A 20,037-nucleotide genomic window follows, 5' to 3' on the forward strand; every position below is an offset into this window, starting at 1 on the left:
TTCTTATTCACAGTCACTGTTAATGCATTGGAAGGAAAAGACTGCAGGGAATCTGTCAGGCTGATTGCAGAAAGTGCTAATCTCTCAGAAGAGCAACTTGCTTTCCTCATTTCTGGCATGTACACCCTCCTCCGAGAAGCACTGAGACTCCCCTTATCAACTTTCAAACAAGAAGTAAGTTCTGGGAGTACTTGGAACCTTGATAAGGTAAAAGCTGCATGAGACTCAAGTCACCTTCTAAATCTCATTTGCCTGGGTGGGAAGCTACACATAAAAATTATTCTCCAAGTTAAGGTTGTTGGAAGAAATTGTTAAAAATATGGAACTTTTATTTCACTTGTTGGGTAGATTTAGAGTGAGCTTTTTGAAAAAATATTTAAGCTTTAGGAAAAATATTCCTGTATCTGCTTCTGCTTCAGCATTTTGTTTACGGGGCATGTTTGTTTAATAAATTAAAACCACTAAAGAAATCATAGCAAAATGTTATTTCACAGGCATCAACATAACACTCTAACTGGGTGTTCACACATTCCACTCATTTTTGTCCATGCTTTTAATTTCTCACATTTGTTTGACTCCTTTGTTCACATTTCTTCCATAGAGGAAGGAAGGTATTAAGGCCAGAACAATATAGTGGAATTTGGAAGAAAGTGCAATTTCCACTTATGCTGTGGATGTTTGGTGTGAATATGTACACACCCACCATGTTCCCACCCCTATCCCTTCTTCATGGCTATTTTCTTAATTTTTCATGTTCCTTTACCTTACAATTTTCTTTTCTTGTTTTTATGTGAGTGAAGCACTTCAGGGTTTCCAGTACCTCTTGTTTAAGATACAGCTTCTTATTTACCCAGGCATACTGGGAAAGCTCCCATATTACAGGAAATGTAGTGGAAGTATGCTTTTAATATTCAGACATTATATTCTGCCATTTCCTTTTTCTTGTCATAGTTTAAACAAGTTACTGTAAAATGTATTTGAGAATAAGGGCATATAGTTACTCCAAAAGAAAAATGTTTCTGAATAGCTACATAAAAGAAGTGGCAGAGATATTGTTTTGAAAAATAAAGGCTTCCAAGATATTTAGGTCTTTAAATCACAGCTTCATTGAACACTTCTGAAAATCCTTTTCAAAATACTACCAGTCATTTCAAAACTACTGGCACTCAAGTCTAAAATTTTTGGGGAGAGATACCAAATAAGTAACCACTCTTGTGTCAGTAGGTAAGAAAGGATCATTTAAGGCTGTATCATGTAAAATTTCATCTTCCTTGACTTTTCAGGTTTTTAAAGAAGATCTGAAGGAGCTCAGGTATGCCTGTTTACACCAAATCATTTAGTGTTTGTTTTTTTTCATGGCTTTTATGTAACTGCTTCCCCAAATTAACTTTTTTACACAAAAAAAGATGTTATAAAAATTACCTGTCAATACCTCTTAATGCATGTATTGCCAAACATCACATAAAGCTAGAGGGAAGAAAACAGATGTTGTGTAAGACTTGATTTAGCACTGAGCATGAGCAGTTTTATTTCACATGCTGGGGAGAATGGTCTGATTTATTCTGTAATGTAGGTTATGCAAATCTGAGTGACCTTCTCTCTGCCATCCCCACCTTGCCGTGCAATATTTTTTTAAGCATTTGGTAAGACAGTGAAAGCATTTCAGAAGCTAAGAACTGCCTTACTTCTGTCCTTCTTTGAAAGGTCAATGATATAACGTTCATGTTCAGCTATGATTTCTTGTACCCATTACCCAAGAAATCATTACCTTTGTTACAGCCTTCAACAAAATCTGTATCAGTCTTCCATGAGTATATCTGAAAGGATCATATCCTAAAAGCTAGAGATCAGATGCTAGTAGTATTTATAGGTTTTCCCTTATTTCTATATTCAGTAGCATGAGAGAATAACAGCAGTTGATGTTTTCCTCTGTAGTGAAACTTCTGCACCAAGGCTTAGCTATTTTAAAACACTATTTTCACACATTTCTTTAACATTCTGATTGCTATCTAGGAGAAATAGGTGTTACCAATTCTGTCTTTTTTCTTCCTTGTTTGTCCATCAACCTGTACAATGGCTTTCTCCTCATAAGGAGTTAAATCATGAGCATGATTTGCTTTATGAGCAACTTCAGGCAAACTAAAACTGCAGATGTAATTGGAGTGTAATCAATGAAAGGTGGCATTTGGGCCACAGTGAAAGGTGCCTTGCAAGTTGATACAGTTTTGTCTGTGGCTCAGTGCTGGAGTTTGGCCTGCCTTTTGTCTTGAGAGCTCAAATGCAAGCTGCTGCCTCTGCCACAACATGGAGTTCACACCCAGGTTAAAGTAGGCCAGTAAGAAACTGATGTGTTGCTTTTGGCCCAATGGGAGCTGGTGTCTTTTGAGGTGTGCACAGATGTGCCAAGTTTGATTATGGAATAATGAAGAATACTAAAAGCTCCATGCCAAATTCTTTGGGGCTGAGTGAATATTCCTCTTTTGATCAGTGGAGAAAGTTGGTATAGGCTGGCTGTGTCTAGAAATGCAGACTCCCAGGTCCCTGTCCTTCAGAGGTTTTTCTCACTTAATGGTTTATTCATGCATTTTACTCAGACACTTTTCAGTCCTGATGATCTTTTTTATACCTTTTATATCTTGATACATCTTTTTATTTTATTGTTCTGGTTAATAGGGCTGATCTGCAGCAGAACTGCATTTGTGCTGCTTGCAGACTTGAGTGTTTTGTGTGCTGCTAGTTGCTGCTATGCTCCTGTTATTCTCACAGTACTGAGACTCTTCCTAACTTCTATCTCTGACAGTCTTACTTCCTGTGAGTAGCTCTCTTCACCTTGTGGCTAAACTTTTAGAAGACTAAATAGCTTATTGTACTTTCAAGCTGTGATAGTTAGAAATTTGGTAGCACCTTTAGCTTCTTCAGTTCCTCTGGGAAACAGTTCCTACGTTTCCCAATGGGCTTGGGTTTGGAGATTAAATACTTGCTTCTTTTCAAAACACTTACTAATTACATGCAGACAGCCTGCTGCAGTGGCCATCCTGTGATCAAGTGCATGAAGGACATAACATTGGTTGAAGAGCAATGTCTTGGCATTATTGGCATCCAGTGTTTGGGCAGGTGTTTTGCCTTTTAAGGCAGAAAAAGGGCCTATGCCCTCTTTTTTGTTCTGTCTTATTTTAAAAGGTTTGAACTCTGTGCCATGTAACTGTATGTTTTTCACTTACTGCATTCTGATTGGTTTGTTGGTATTTTTTTTCAGTGAATCTGAACCTTGAGCTAATTTTGCCCATAAAATATCTTGTAATTCTCAGTTTTCTGGTGAGGTATCTGATCTTGGCTTCTGGTTTTGATGAAGAGAGAGACTTCTTCTTCTTCTTCTTCTCTCCCAATTCTGATTAACTAGATCAGTATTACTAGTTTAAAAGAGTTGCAATTCCCTATTTCTTAGCCTGAGTGGCTGAGTCAGTGGGAATAAATTCACATTACATTGTGGGTGCTTTTTTCCCCCTTCCCTCACAGATTATTTAATAACTTTTTGACTCAGGTAAATAACATGGGATTGAGACATCTTCACACATTTCTTGCCCTTTGAGTCCCTTCCTCAGAATGTTCCAATGACAAGTAATTGCTATCTGTAGTTCAGGCTGAACTGTGCCATGTTCTGTCTTATCTGTTTTGTGTGTGACTGGCCTCATGTGTGCTGCTTGAGCCAGGAACAGAATTTTCAGCAAGATCATTGACTGCGCAGCATTGTAGCTGTCTCCAGCTATTCCACTACATAGTCAGGATATCCAGTCCGTGTCAGGATGGGCTAAATGATGCACTTGCACAAAAGTATGTTTGCAGAAATAGTCTTGTCTCTTCTGAAAGACAGACTCTGCAGCCAAAAAAGCACTGTTCCAATGCTTGCTAAAATGAATTTGTTTTCATCCAAGCACTATTTTAAAATGTGGTTTAACCCCACTTCTTCCTTTCTGAATTCGAGCTGTAGTAAAACTGCTGCTTCATCATCCCACTGTGTGAGTTGATGAGTTGTTTTTTCTCTGGTCATTAGACACTGTGAGCTCTTTAGGACATATAACTTCCTTGTTTGCTTTGATTTTTCTTTGATACACTGCTGTGTGTCTCAAGCCACTGGTGAGTATTGTCTTTGGGCACTGATTCATGGTGAGTGCTGGATTTAACTGTGGCAGCAGCAGTAGTGACTTCTCCCACTTGTCCAACTTGCCTCTCTGTAGGAGGTTACTGTCCCCGTGGCAAAGGCAGCTGAATGGATAGTGTTTGCTCTGTGATCTTTGCAATTCACAGCCTGATCTATTGAACTGAAAATCAACAGTAGCTTGTTTGTAAGGCAACAGCAGTGTCAGAGGAATGGTGAAGGAGTGGAGAGCTGTAGGGTAGATGGACTGTGTTAATCTCTTCAACCAGTCCCCATGTGTGCTCCTTTTGTAGGTAGCCTTGGCTACAAGGGCCTCTGTTTGAATGTTGAGGGGGCAATTCTTTCTGTCTTCATTACACTTGAGGTGAAAGTGAAATGAAACGTGTAAGTTTGGTATTTTTGAAAGCTTGCATTACTGGCCTGCCTTCTGCACTTGTCAGAGCCATCAGTAAAATTTTTCTGGACTTTACTGAGAGAAGTTAAGCAAATACTGGGTTCTTTTGAAATACACTTGCCATAAAAGGTAGGATGGGAAGATGTAGCACAGATTTTAGGGCTCTTGATATATAAACATGGGCTGTGCTTTTGAGAGTCCTGACTGAATCAATACTGAAGTGCTTACATAACAGCTGGCAATTTTAAGCAATGGAAGATGGAAAATGTTGACACATTTTTTTGTGTTCTGTAATAGATTTAGGGTTTTTTCAGGTAAGGCCATATAACTGTGGTTATAAAAAATCCCTAACTGTTTTGTCTTGCTCTTGTCTTTCAGAATACCAGAAGATTTCATTGTGGATTTTTCCAGTGTAGTCTTTGGTAACAGGTTAGTGTTTTCATTGTGCAGACAGCAGGGCTGCACAGAGTTCTGCTGACACAAATCCTTGGTGTATTGAAGAAACAGCAATGTTTTCCAAATTAATGAGGAAAAGACTTGTCCCATTAGTTTGCTTCAGCACAGTATGATGTCCATCATGCATGGCAATACATGCATTAAGTAGCTTTCTTGCCAATTTTCAGTTTTTCTGTGTTCATCAGTTTTTATTATGTTCTATAGACTGTGAGGTCGATCAATACCTACAGATGAAAAATGCAGTGCAGAATTACTCACTTTTGCCATCATTATCATTGCAAGTTATAGCAGAGGAGGCAGGCTACAGAAGCTCTCTACATGCTCTGGTTCATGGCAGCTTTCTCAGATAGCATTTCTCAAGTCTTAATGTACAGACCAGTTGGGAGTTCACACTGAGTGACCTGATGACAACACGTATGAGATATCAAGTGCTCTGCCTGCTGTAATTCACTTTTTAAGCAATATTCCTCGGTAACTCTAGAAGAAGTTCTAAATTGAGAGCTTTTTGAACAGCCTGTTTCTTTTGTCCATTCTTGGAATTCCCTTTTTCTCGAACTTTCTCTGCTCAACCATATTTAGCCTATTCTACATCTAGAAATTCAAAATCTTGAACATTTTGAATATGCAAACTTATGCAGGGCAAGGAGTTGGACTCTGTTGATCATTGTGGGCCAACTTCATGAAACTGGAGAGCATTCAGCACATGACGTCACTAACCCAATGCTGCTCCAGATTCTCTGCATGGAATCCCAATAATCTTAGTTGTGGTTTTTCAGTTACCCTCAAGGGTCTGAGTTCTGCTACCAAAGCTTAAAATTATTTTTCATTTCTTTGATTAAGATCTTGGCTTGCAGATAAAGGTTCTTGGAGTAAAAATAAATTCAGTCATCTCATCTTTTCTTTGCTTTTCTGTTTGAATTATAGGTGTTAAGAATGCAAAATTTATGGTTGCAAAGTGGAAATATTGCTTGCAGTAGGGAAGGAGGATAAATTTAGATGTAATTTGAAGCATGCATGATTGTCTGTTTTCTACTGTGAAATCACGATGCTGGAAAATTTAGCTTTTTCTCATTTTGAAAGCTGTGATTATCCACTGTAATCTTTCTCCATGTTTTGAGACCAGAGAAGAACACCTCAGGTTTGATTTTTAGACAGATCTGCGTCTACAATCTTAAATGTAACACTGAATCATACATATGCTTATTGAGTTGTAAATATATATGTTTGTGATGGTAAGAGGTGCATTAGCATATGTTCAAAAATTCATTAATTCAGTATGAGCGTAGATAACCCAGAGAAATCCATTTTTAATACTTTTCCTGGCGTCTTATCTTATTTTTGGAGTTCTTTTCACTAAATAACAGCTCTGAAGTATTTGGCATTTGTATTTGTGTCCCCACAGTTCCATCAAGCTATGTAGACTGAAAGAAAAACTTGCCACATCAAATAACTACATGAAATTAAAACTGTCTTTTAAGGGAAAGGACAACACTAACTTCACCCTCTCTGAATGTTTACAGTAAATGCACTGGATTTTTTTCTAATGGTGTAGCTTTAGTTTCTACCAGGAGGGTGCATTCTATGTGCTGTTTGTCAGCATTTCACACATACAAGTTTGTTCAGCCTTCCAATTCAGTGGCCTGCTAGGCATGTCTTGCTATGTGCATAGGGAACCATCCAGAACTTGTCTTTGGTTTTGATACTGGTAGATCAATTGCTGCTCCAAATCCTCTAATGTTTCATTTTTGAGTTGCATCCTTTAGCAGGTGATGTTCTTGTCACCAGGTGGATCATCCTTTCCATCATAACCTGGATGGTCTCTAGGATGGTCTCTACCTGATCCGTGGTCTTTTGCTTGTTCTGACTTCTGCCTTCTGCACAATGTGCTGACAGTATATTGCAGCTGCTGGCACAGAGTGTTTACAAAATATAATTACAGGCTATAGGTTTTGGATGTACGATTCATTGAGTCTTTTCTGCTCCATTTTGCTATTCCTCTCAGAAATCAATGGCTTGATTAGCAGCCTGTGTAATTTCTGTCTGCATGTTGGCCACCATGCACATTCTGTCATCTTTGCAGGATTCTTGCAGTTCCCCTTGTGGTCTTGTCCAAACTGGGAAAGTCCTGACAGAAGCTTAAACTAAAGCTATAGGAGCTGTGACTCTTCCTGGGAGAATGGTACAGAAGTGCAGTCCTGACCAGAAATAAAGCTTCATGTTTGACCACAGAAATGCCATCTCTCAACAGTACTCAAAGCTTCCTCTCTGGGAGGTTACCATTTCTGATCTTTCCCACCACTGCTAAGTAGAGTATCTTTCTGTTTTTAAAACTCCTTTTAAAACTCCCCCAGAGTGCTGGTGCTGTATGAATGGACCAACTTCCATTGATGGGAGTTAGTGTCTTAAGGAAACAGTAGCAGTGTGGCTATTTTTAGGGAGTCTCCAACTTAAGCAATACTCTGGCAGCAGCTCTCCACTGAGGGAAAGGCCTGTTCTTACTGTTTAATCCTGCTAATGACTGTTCTAGACTCCAGCTCCTCATGGCTGCACCCAGCTGTGGTGACCTACTTCCTCTCCAGGAGTTGACAATGAGTAAGAACCAGCTGGTCTACTTTTTTTGCTCATTCCTTTACCATGCTCTTAGGAATGTGTCTCACTTCTGACACCACCCAACCTCCCCTCACCAAAGAGATAAATTCTTTCTTATATCACTTTGCAAAATGCTGGATACTTGGAGGATCTCAGCCTGTGAGTCCTGTGTACCTTATCAGATCATTAATCTTTCTGGGCAGTTTCTAACTTGCACACAAGAATCTCAGTAGTGAGGTGAGGCTGCCATTCCTATAGTGCTTGATTTGTTCAGAGAGGATTCCTTTCTGATGCAAAGTCTGTAATTAGATTATGTCTAGCACCGTGGATAAAGGATGTAATGTTTCTTATCCTGCCCTTAGTGGAAGTACTGGAGTAGCCTTGAAATGTACCGTAAATAAATTCTAGGGAATTTGAATGCTTAGAGAGAAAAAAAAAAGGTAACACAAAGTCCAGAAGTCCATCTCCTGAATGGACCAGTACAGTGATCTCATTCTGAAATTAGTTCTGCATATATGTATTATGTATTTGTATCAGGCTTGCCATTTAGTTATCCAGAACTTAGGATGCTGTTAAAATTTTGAAAATTGTCAACCATCTGAAGTTTAACTGTTGTTAACTGTATTTCCACACAGAAATAAACTAGGGCTTGATCAGCCTGATTCTTCCTGCAATGTGAGTAACAAATTAAATGCTTGGCTTCTTACACATTAGGCTAGGCAAGAATCTTGAAGGCTGAGCTGAGGTTGACAGTGAACATTATGAAAGAAACTTAAAATTTGTAAATTACATTGGATCAACAAGAACCACTGTGGGGTTTTTTAAGTATGCTTCAAAATACACTCAATACACTAATATTAGTAAGCAGCAATGTTTTAAAATATAATACTAGATTATTTTTGATGAAGAAGAACAGTGACCTTATGCAACTGTTTTGCCTAAGTCGTCTGTCCTGTCTCTGCTTGCTTGTTCCTGTTGGATTTGCATGAAGGTAAGAATATGTTTGCAGTCCCTTTCTGTGCCTCACAGTTGCATACAATTGAAATAATAGGTATGCCAGCCACCACAATGGCTCTAAACGAAACTTTATGGTGGCATCAGTTTACTAGAATTATACAGTCACTTGGTCTCTTTTTTCAACATGCACCATAGTTAAGCATAGAAAAAGGGGATAATCTGAGCACAACGGCCTTAAATCCACAAAAACTCTGCTTATTTAGATCTCTTTGAGTAAGGATAGATGTAGGAGAGAAACAAATTCTGGACAGGTTTGTACTGAGGAATCCTATTTTCTCTTTAGATTGTTTCTTCTTGTATGGATTTACATTGCAGTCTCTTATTTCTGATTCTCTCTTCAGGCGTCCCACTTCGGAAGGCACAGCTCTGGTACCAAGAAGTCGCCTACCAAGTATCCAGGACTTCAAGTGGAGAGTGGATGTAGCTATATCCACAAGGTATAAAAGAGAATCATACACGTCCCTGGAATTACCTAAGATTAAACCGATTTCTTGTGCTGTTTAAACATTTTAATGGGGTCAAAATGTGCCTTGCTATTAAGGATTGGCAGGTAGCATTAAACAGTAAGATACAGGTGGAATTTTCTGAACAGTGTAGAAGTCAATGTATACACATGTATACACACTTTACTGCTGGTAACATTTCACTCAAAGTGTGAGTCTCTTATTTTAAAACTTAACAGAGCTGATACGAATCCGCAAGTCCTGGTGATGATGGCATAAATTAGTCAGATTGAGCCTCAAGCAGCTAGGCAAGCTCTTAGTTTTACTGGAACAGGGGAAGGTATTCATCTAGTCAACTTCTCAAGCAGACCATAATTTTTTGCACATGTTAAATTAATTTCCATCTCTGGTACTCTGCTTCTACAAAGAGAAGTTTCAGGACAGCACCTGCCATAGTTATATAACTGGTCATTGAACTACCTCCTAGTTTCTTTCATAGCAGGAGTAAAAGCCTTTGGGATCATCCTGCCTGTGCCTGCAGTGAACAGCTTCTTACCATCTGCCACAACAGAGGCATGTGGGGGATGGCTCTTTGGCTAGACCCAGAAGGAAACAGAAACCTGTTGTCTGTGCTGTTTGGTCTCTGTCTAGTCGTAACCAAGGCAGACCAAGCTGAAAGAAATGAGATGAGCCAGTCTTTGTTAGTAGTGTCAGTTGTTAGCATGAGTGACTCATGTTGCATGTCTGAAATACCTGCATCTGGGAGAGAATGCTGTCTCTTTGCTGCCAGAGGGGTCCATGGCTGATCAGGGATTGTCTTCCTGAAATCAAGAAAAAAGGCTCCTAAGAGAAAATTGGAATGGCCACACGGTACTAGATCAGGTGACTTTCTGATGAGCAGTGCTGTAAGCACCACACAGGTATCTCTCTCTAGAAGAAGAATCTATACTGATAAGAGAGCAAAATGTCCAGGTAAACGTCCCCAGGCACAATACTTTCAAGCTGAAAGCAAATCCTATGATTTGTTTTCCAAACAACACAGGAGCAATACATTACCAGTTTTTGTTTTCCTTCCTTTTAATTTTGTTTTCAGTTAATCTTCCCCCTGGGATTTCTTGTTTATCATCCAGAAACAGCCTCTGCAGGGAGGTATGGCAGCTTTGGGCTGTAGTGTCTGTCGGTACCTGAGCAAGCTTTGGCAATGTCAGTTGTTGGAAGCTGCACAAGAATGACTCACTTCCCTTCTTTGGTCATCAAATAAAATAACACACAAATTTAGGATGAAGCCTGGAAGAGGTTGATTCCCCAAATGAGGTGGCAGTTGAACGTATGAAGGGACGGAAATGATTAATGCAACATGGTAAACTGCATAAGAAAACTGTGCATTATTATTAGCAGTACTTGGTCAGTTCTTATCCCTATCATAGTTCCACTAAACCAATTATGTGAAAATGAAAATGCTCCTAAACTTGCAGTTGCTAAACTATTAACGAAATGTTAAGTCTCAGTACTGAGGTAGATTGGACAGAACTGTTGTATTCATGAGTTTCCAGCCAGACTCTGTGACTTAAATTACTCATGTTCTGTGTAAAGCCTACATGAACATCTAAAACTGTTGATGTGCAATGCTGTAGTCATCACACTGCTGATCTCTACTGCTGTAATACTAATGATGTAAATAATTTCAGTTCACTGGCCCGTGCACTCCAGCCATCCATTCTGATGATGATGAAGCTTTCAGATGGGACAGCTCATCGCTTTGAAGTAAGTCTGATTGCCATAATAAACAGTAAGGAAACCACTTCTACTTTCATTTAGGAAGTTGAATTATGACTTAAAATACTAATGCTTTTGTAAACGTGATATGTTACCATTGGTTGGTCTGCTTTGGGATCCTTCGTGTTCAGTGAAGCCACATAAAATATTTAATAAAATACCAATCAAAATAATTTCATACCTTGTTCCTACACATGTTCTGCTGAACTGCAATTTATTAGAAGAATATTAATTACTGTAAAGCACTGTTACATAGTATCTGGTTTGATTAAAAGTTATGGGGTTGTTATGAACTGTAACCTTCAAACCTGATGGTGGCTCTTGAGGGCAGGAATATTGCTGGGATAGTTTATATAATGTGTGATACGCTTCTAAACCTTCTGCATTTGGCAGAGAATGGTAACATTCTTTTCTGTGGCAAAGGTAGTTTTATTCTTTTCTTCAGAACTGTTCTGGCTGCTAGAAAGTAAAAAAAAGCCTCTTTGCTTGTTACAGGATTAGTCAGTGGCAATATTTATGACACTGTACCTAAAGGCTTGCCAGAAGATGGCATAAACTCTTCCATAATTTTAACCTTTGAAAAGGAATGTTATTTGTGCTATAAATAGCATGGTGTTGCGTACAGGAATTCAATGTACAGCAGGCATTGTTACACTTGAACTCTGTGCAGATTTTGGCTTCAGTTCTCTCATTAGTAGTAGTCTGGAAGAAGCGCCAAAGCCCTGTGGGCTGAAAGAGGTGGACTGATTTTACTGTTAAATTGTTTTGCAAGAAAGCATCTGTTGAGAAGGGCATAAATTCTGTGCTACATTGCAAACTGTTGAAGGTGTCACTTCACAGGAGATCGAATTTACCCCTCTGGACAGTCTAGCTCAGAGCATCCCATGCACTGTATTTGAGGACTGCCATGGAACTTAAATGATGCCATGGACTTCAGGTTAACCATTTACAAAAGGATAAGTTTCACTTGTGAGAATAAAATGTAGTTTATATTCTATTCCCACTTTATTTCCTGACATATCATGTCCAGTGTTGATCTTGGTGCCGTTGTTTCTCACTGTTTGGTTTGATTTTAGTGTTTGTTTTTTGTGTTTTTCCCTCAGTGTGAGTCTGTGGAAGATCTTTTGTTATGCTGCAGTGGAGATGTGTTTGTCCAGTACACACAGGAGTGCAGATATCTGATAACAAGCAGCAATTTTTCTTAGAATTAGCTCTCTGCTGTTGCTGCTGCTTGGATCTGAATGCCAAGGATGTGATTTCAGACAGGATTTCTAGATCTGATGAGTTGTCTTCCCACAGTTAGCTGTTTGGAATAAACCAGTGCTTTGGTTCGAGGTACCATATGCAAGTAAATATAATCCTCAGATCTTCAGTTTTCCTTTATTTGAACACATTCCTGCTAACTAACAGGGCTTGTGTGAGATGGTAAGTCCAGAGAATAATTCTGTTGTGAACAGTTTTAAAATGTGTATAACACAGGTAGAAGTTACACTCTTTGGTCTCCATTTGGTATTTTAATCACAGTGTGACTTCAGTCAGAAGTTTGGTTTTTTTTTTTAAAGCAGTGGGAATTGCAGCATTTTGAGTCTTGTATATATGTCAAAAGTGAAAAGGACATGGTGCCTTTTTATGCATTTCTGATGTATGTGGAAAATGCAAATCGGGTCTTGGATTCCTCTCATATAATTGGTATCTGTGCTAGAGTGGGCAGAAGGATGACAGAGGTCTCTGCCAAAAGAACTGCTGTCTTCAGTGCAGTCAAAGAGTAGAAGATGCTGTGCTGTTCAGACTGTGTGGGACCAGCCAGACTGCACTGGGCACTTGTGTGAGCGTGTGTCTGTGCACTGCACCGGTGTCACCAGGCTGTGCCACCAGTTTGTGCCTGCACTTGGCTGGGGGTCTCTGTCTTCACAGGTAAGATTTCCATCCACTGGGCTTCTCAGGCTTGAAATGGTAAAGGAGAGCCCATGAGTCTCCCACACAGCTGAAAATTCTTTGTATGTTTAACCCTAAGTCTTTTGCCTTCCACATGTAGTGGAAGTGCCATTTGCTCTTGAGGTTGCTGCCAAGTGTCTTGCCTCTAATCTCAATTCCTTTCTTTTGCAAGTTTGGACAAGCAGAATATCTTGAATTTGTTGCTTGAGAATTCTGTAGTCTCCACAACCTTCCAGATGCTTTTTCTTCCTGTCCATGACTTTTACATCACCCAAGCAGCTCTCAGTTTACATCCTTGAGTATTTCCTTTCTCTCATCAGGCAGTACAGAAAATGTACAATCTAGATGTTATTTCTGGGTTTTTTCACAATCTCCTTTTTCATGTGGATTTAGTTGAATTACCTGAATTTTATTAACCTTTGTCTTAAGTCTGCAAAAATTAAGTCTTTTAAGAGAGATTTGCCTTAGACTGCAGAATGTTCCATATCCATAGGTATGCCCTAGTACAGTTCCTGAGATGTCGATTGTTTTCTAACCTGAGTGTTCCGTTTCAGGTGCCAGTTGCAAAGTTTCAAGAACTGAGGTACAATGTTGCCCTTATACTGAAGGAAATGAATGATTTGGAGAAGAGAAGCATACTGAAGATCCAAGACTGAACACTTTTAAATTGGGAGTTTATGGAAGAGATCTGAAACCACCCCCAGCATGTTTGGTGAATGCAAAACAGGGGACCATCACCATTTTGCCTCTATGAACTTCAATATGGTGTTTATGATGTCTGCTGTAAATATTTTTTTTCAATTCAAGTATTAAAAGCACAAGTTCTTTTTGTAAGACTTAGGAAAAACAAAACATTTATCTATGAAAAAGTATAATGTTGTTTGTGAACAGCATTATACTTTTGCATGATTCATCAAACTTTTTTAAAATAACTGTCTTAATAGATGTAAGAGTCATTTATTTCTGATTATGATTCATAATTCTAATTTTTTTTGAAAGTGTGCTACCGGAAGCCCTTTCAGTGTGTATGTATCATAAGAAAGCTCTGCAATATTTCAAATAAAAAATAAAATAACAAACCCACTCCTGCCTTCTAGAATGACAAATGTGATCTTGAGTTTTGCATAAAATTGTTACTTTATTTCTTACTAAGTGACTACACTTTAACTATGGATAGTTAAAGGCTAATTTGGAAGAAAATTGGAAGTCTGTGCATCAAGAAAGAAGTATCATCTGGGCTTCCAGGACTAATTCTATGAAATTACAGCAGTGGAAAGGTGAAATCTATTTCTTTACCTGGTTGATTAGAACGGGCTACATAGCCGTAATCTCATAGTTTTGTAACTGGAAATGCCAGCCTCTTGTTTCATGTGTTGCCTGTGTGTTTGAGCCCACGAAATCAGCTGACATGACTAGGCAGAAACCTCTGGCCCTGCACTGGTGGTGAGCAGCAAGAGGCAGTGATCTTGTGACCCGCTACAGCTCGTCAGTGGTGCAGGGCAGACCCCACGATGAAGGGGCTGCCTGCAATTGGGATGGAAGTCACAGGCAGGAGGAGATCCAAGCCCCCAGGCTGAGAAAGCAGTTAAGCACAGGCTGAAGTGTCCTGGGTTGCTCAGGCAGTTGGTCTGCATGGTCATTGTGGGTCCCTCCCTTTGTACTGGAATAGTCTGTTCTAAGTTACTCCTTTGGTCTGTGAGTTTACCTTGCAAGGACTCCCTTAATGTGAAACATGTTTCAAGTCTCACTTGAATGCTGTGGGACCACATGTATGTCCCTAAGAGCTTTGCCAAAAAACAGATGAGTTCCTCACTCCTTGCCTGAATGAATTTTCCCCAGCAGCAAAATCAGGGAGGCCGTGAGCAATTGCCCAAAGACAGCAGGCTGTGGCTCTAGAAGTCAGGCTGTTTGTCAGAAGTCAGATGTACTTTAGAAAGCACATGCCACTGTTATTGTTAAGCATGGCTTGTTCCAGCTAATTGTAGGGTTTCTATCACAGTAATACCACCCATATTTGTTGTCACTTTCATGTTTTATGGTTGTAGAACTTGCCTTTATCTTCCTCACTCCCTGCAGAAAACTACTGAAATTAAAATTGTGGGTTAAGGAGGCCTTTTACACTCCCACAGATGTTTGTGTAGGAAAGGATGACTTGCCTTTTGGATTTAAAAATCACAACAAGCATAGTAAGACTTATTTGTCATACTTCTAAAGAGGAGACTTTGACAGCAGTCCATACCAATCTAAAGATAGCTGAATAGCTGTGGTCCAGAAAGCTTTTAAAACCTGTGCAAGAATGTGTCCTGTAGTTTCAAATAAACCATCAGCAGGATTTCAAATTGTTCAGAAGCTTCCTGTTCCATTTGCTTTGTAGTGGACTCATCAATAACTCCCAGCTTTGATCCATACTGCATCTTAGTCTTTTAACTTCCGAGTGGACTGTAGACTGCATTAACTCCTCTATGGAACTTGTTCATCTTCCTTGTATTTTACCACAGACTGTGAAACAAAACATACATCCTTGTGTTCCTCGTTACAACATTTCCCTTCTGGCTGCTTAGGTTTACTTTGTTTCAAACTGAAAATGTATCTCAGCTGAGCCTAAGTGAAGTCATTTCAGACAAAGGGAATTCTGCGGCACCAAAATGACCTGTTGCTCAAGGCATTCATTTGCAAAGTCATTTCTTACTGGTCAGAGCAGAGGAATCCATTAATACCTTCTAGACAGAATATATTCATTTGGTGGTTCTGTAACAACACTTGCTCATGTTCTCCGGAACTGGAAAGACTTCTTGACTGGATTTGTTATGTTCTCTGGACCACTTAGTCTTGAATTTGTCTTGCTACACATTAAGCAGCAGTTTACTGTAATTGGAGGGTTACTATGTATGCTGATGGGTGCTTGAAAACATGGGGTGTTCACTCCTCTGTACTTAAGAATTAATTTGGCCTTTCCTCCTGAGAGAATAATAAAGCAGAAGTTGTCACCAAAATGGCTAGTGGGAGTGCATAGCAGATAGTTCCTCAGTTTTGCTAAAATGAGAGTCTTCAAATTATTGTTAGGTTTTTCAGAATTCATAATGAATTACTTGTTAAATATTTGTTCAATGCTGAAATATCTTCTTTCTTCCCAACTGAAATACCCTGGAATTTGGATTTCACTGAATTTCTGGCTGTAGCCCTTTCATTTCAATGCAGAACAAAAGTAACCTTCTAAGAATCTGGGTATGTCTGAACAGAAATTATTTTATCCAAGTCACTCTAGGTTTGGTTACGCTTCAAGGACACATTGTGAATCCCCCTTTCAGTATCACACAGTGAGAGATACAGCCTGAGTGGGATGCTTGCTTTGTCGGTCCTGAGGTCTTGTCAAGCTGATCACCAGCCAGTCATCAATTAGGCAGGCAGGGGTTTGTGTGGGAAGGGCACTGGGGTTTTTCTTATTACACAGTTCATGGACCAGTAGGTAACAAGAACCTTTTGCAGGCTCTGTTGGTATTTTTCCTTGAGAAACAATACCCTGTGAAAGCACTGCTCTCTCTATTGGTGCCTTGCATTTATTTAAACTGGATGTATTTGTGTCTTAATTGTAGTGTTTTTCTAACTATGGCATATGAACATAAACTTCTCTATTACACCTTTTCTTTAATTTGCTTTATAGAGGACAGAACATCATGTCCTTTCTTTCAATTAATTTTAAACAGATTTAAAGTAGAACTTGGACTTGATAGTTTCTCAAGGTAAATCATGTGTGTATGATAGCAAGGATGCTCAGTACATGAAGGAGTAGTCACCATAGGCAGAATGCAAAATAAGAGATAAAGATAGTTGCCAAAAGTCATTCAGAGGTTCAGTGGCAAAATAACACAGAACACACATATGTTCTCCTCTTGTTCCCTATGCATATGTTAGTGCAGCTTCCTGACATAATGGTCAGGCTTCCTGCTTGGTACTTTTTTTGAAACTGCCTCAATTGCACAGGCCATCAGTCAAAATCTGTTCTTGCTATGGATTATTACAGCATGTGCAGAGCACATGGAAATAAAAAGCCATCTGCAGCTGTATTTGTGATGTGACTTTTCACATCCTTTCTTCCTCCAGGGAAGGAGTTCGGTCAGTGTGACTGGTGGTTTGGAATTTCACACTTGGGTTAGTTGTGTTTGAGAGGGGAGAGACACAGGTTTATTGGTGGCTTTTGTGGACTCAAAGCCTGATGCAGTTTATAGATTCAGAAGAAGGCTGAAGAATGTAGTCATGCTCTCATGCTGCCTGTTATGCCAGCCATTAACTGCTGGAGGAAGATCGGTATTGTGCTCATTGTCATTAAAAGGAAGAAATTAAACCTCCTTTTGCAGAAAAATCATACAAGGGAGATGTGCTTTTGCAGAGTGAGTCACCTCCTCACTTTAACTTTTTCTGTTTAAGTAAAGGATAAATCTGTTCTTGATCTCATGAACAATGCAGGTAGGCAGGAGGGTGCTTTTTTGCCTTTCTTTTTTCCTTTTGCCTTCTAATGAAGTACACCTCATGACCTACTGCTGTTCCAAGTCCATGAATATATGCATGAATGTATGAAAACTCTATGCTTTCAGGATGTGTTATATAAAAACACCCCAGCATATCTAGATTATGTATGATCAATTCACACAGCTGTTTTTGCTAAAAAAGTCTCTGCAGAGCCAGGCCTGATGTCAGAATCAAATATTTAGTAGTTGTTTGACTTTTAGTGAACAGTAAATTAGTATCTTGGCTTTAAAGTATCTTGCTGTTAGTGACTGTACGGCTCACTCTGTACCTGTCACACCCCACCGAGTACTAACATTTACCAAACACCACACATACCAGGAACTAGGAGAGGCAGAGCCAGCTGGTTTCTCCCCTGAAAAAGAGGGTCACAGAGTTGCTGCCCATGGGCCATCTGTCATAAGGTCAGGTCTGTGTTCTGAACCCTCCTAAGCACACAGCTCCCACCACAGGGAGTAGTTCATAAGCACAGCTGCTCTTTTCCCTTGAAATGTTTCAGCCATGTCCTGGTGGTAGAAGAGAATTCCCAGAAGTGCATTTCCCAGTGCCTTTTTGAGACTCCTTTCAGTCCGGAGTGCTCAGACTGCCAGCCAGCTCTGCAGATCCTTTCATACATTGAGAATAGGAAATGTGGAAGTTCCTTGCAGAGCACAAATTGCTGATTGCATTTCCTATGATAAATCTATTCCCTTCCCTATCTTGAATTCATGTTCTGCTAGAAACCCTCCCTTTATACCAAGAGTTATCTCTTTAAGTGTCTGCTATGTAACTATGTAAATACTGGTGGCGTATCTCTGATAGAGATTGTCGCTGCATTGCTACTGGTAACCAGTGGTTATGTCACTTTCCCTCGCTTGAATAGGCTTTGACTCATAGTGGTTTTCAGGACAATGGTTATAAAATAACACACTGAGGGGTTGCCGAGACTATAGTTTTGCAATAGAGACAACTGTCGACCTCAAGGCTACAAGAAAGCATTTTTCTTCTTTTTCTTAAGGGTTTTGTTCTTTAATAGCATGAGATTTTCTTTCATGGAAGTTTGGAAAACAAGAAGTCTATGTTAGCAAGCCGGAGCCTGGAGGGAAAACCCCACACTCCAGAGCACAAATGCTCATTCTTTCTAACTCCTCTGAAGCACTGCTTAACTGAAATTTTAAGTGCTTCTGTTGTCACACCTTTCTTTGGTTTACTTGCTGGCAGCCTGTGCCATACTTTGGATTATTTTCTGATTTAAATGATGGCAGAAAGAAGTACTGAAACCAGTGCTTATTAAATTCTTTTTCTAATTAAAGGCTTGCTTGAGAACAGCCGTTAGATGTTAAACCTTTTCTTTATTCTTTTTTAAAGATTCAAGAACCCTAGAGAAAAGGACCAGATTTTTGGCAGATGCAAAATGTCTTCACATCATAGGAATCAAAAGACAATTGAAGGGTCTGATGGCTGGCTTCTGTTCCCAGGTACATATCTGATTTTCTGTATAAACATAATGTTGCCTACACACAGACACAAACATCACAATTAGTGTGTATCATTAAAAGTTAAAATCCAGATTTTAAGCAGCTTTAAACTAATTTTTCTCTTTAAATTTAGGGTAATCTGAATTTTCTCAAGTATTCTCCCTAAACAAGGTCTTGCAAAACTCAGGTTGTCTCTCCTTTCTTTCATCTTTTCTCCTGTCCATTCAAGCTCCACAGGCAGGGCTTGTCCCTTAACACCTGCTTAGTTCATGCAGTCTAAACTGGGGAGTCCAGACACTTCTGCAAGTAAGAAAATGGAAATTAATTCTTTCATCCCCTCTTCTGAGCTTTGTGAGGAGGCTGATTATATCAGTAATAGGATATCATCAGAAATTTCAAATTCTGCAGTGGATTTTAAGACAGTGTGAAAAGCGCTCTATATTTTTAGAGTGTGATTGTGTGTATACATAACGTGGACATTTCTGGTAACTGTAAATATGCATAAAGCTGCAAACAAAAAGCATTACACAACTTCTTTTAGAACAGCTTCTTTTCTGTAGTAGCACAGGTGATTTTCTCCCTAGACTACATTTAGCACAGACAGTTACACAACTAGTGCAACTGTCTCATCTAACAAGAATTGGTGGGAACATGCAGATTGAAACGGTCAACAGAGCTGCTCTTAAATAAACCAAAGATACATCAGAAGGCATGTGCTCTTTATCTAAATCTAGGCACGGACAGGTAGAGCTGTGCAGCATGCCACACTGAAAAACTAAATAAACACAGAAATGTTTTCCTTAGTTGTTCTAAAACCAGGAGCACCTGACATTAAAATAGCTTCACTACTACGTAGCTTCCTTTAAAGAAAATGATTAACTGTGTAGCTACAAAGCTTCGCGATCCCAGTTCTAGCAGGAAATGGCATTCTCGGTTTTCAAAATCACTTCGAACCCACGTTTCTTTCGCATTACCGGAGGTACCAAAGCACCGAGCCCTGGAGCGAATTCCGTGTCTCACCGAGGCGCCCGTGCGGAGTAGCGGGTCCGACCGAACTCCGCGCCCGGTGCGCCGGGCGGGCAGCGCTCCACAGCCCGGCGCCTCAGCTGCCGGCGGGGTTTGAGCGCCGCGGGACGGGGTGTCCAGGGGAGCCCCACGGGGGTGCGGGGGAGCCCCAGGGGGGTGCGGGGCAGCCCTCCCGGGCCCGGCGAGCCCCGGGGCCGGTGAGGGGCGGCCCCGCCCGGCGCGGGCCGGGCCCGGCGCGTTACAAAACCGCCTGGTTTTGTAACA

At 40.0% G+C, this 20,037-nt stretch overlaps 1 protein-coding gene across 2 annotated transcripts in view; it reads left to right on the forward strand.

Annotated features, from left to right (window-relative positions):
- The window catches only part of COMMD5 (COMM domain containing 5), a 16,139-nt gene extending 2,290 nt beyond the window's left edge, over window positions 1-13,849 (forward strand). The window contains exons 2-8 of one of the 2 annotated variants that reach the window (XM_072929113.1): window positions 14-174; window positions 1,284-1,312; window positions 4,929-4,979; window positions 8,231-8,270; window positions 8,954-9,049; window positions 10,744-10,819; window positions 13,321-13,849. In XM_072929113.1, coding sequence (XP_072785214.1) covers window positions 14-174; window positions 1,284-1,312; window positions 4,929-4,979; window positions 8,231-8,270; window positions 8,954-9,049; window positions 10,744-10,818 — 452 coding nt within the window. In that variant the 3' untranslated portion in view covers window position 10,819; window positions 13,321-13,849. The remainder of the gene's footprint in view (window positions 1-13; window positions 175-1,283; window positions 1,313-4,928; window positions 4,980-8,230; window positions 8,271-8,953; window positions 9,050-10,743; window positions 10,820-13,320) is intronic. The other variant, XM_030272581.4, reaches the window with a different exon arrangement.
- Window positions 13,850-20,037: the final 6,188 nt, after the last annotated feature.

Source organism: Taeniopygia guttata, chromosome 4A (assembly GCF_048771995.1).
Source record: "Taeniopygia guttata chromosome 4A, bTaeGut7.mat, whole genome shotgun sequence".
Taxonomy (NCBI): Eukaryota; Metazoa; Chordata; class Aves; order Passeriformes; family Estrildidae; genus Taeniopygia; species Taeniopygia guttata.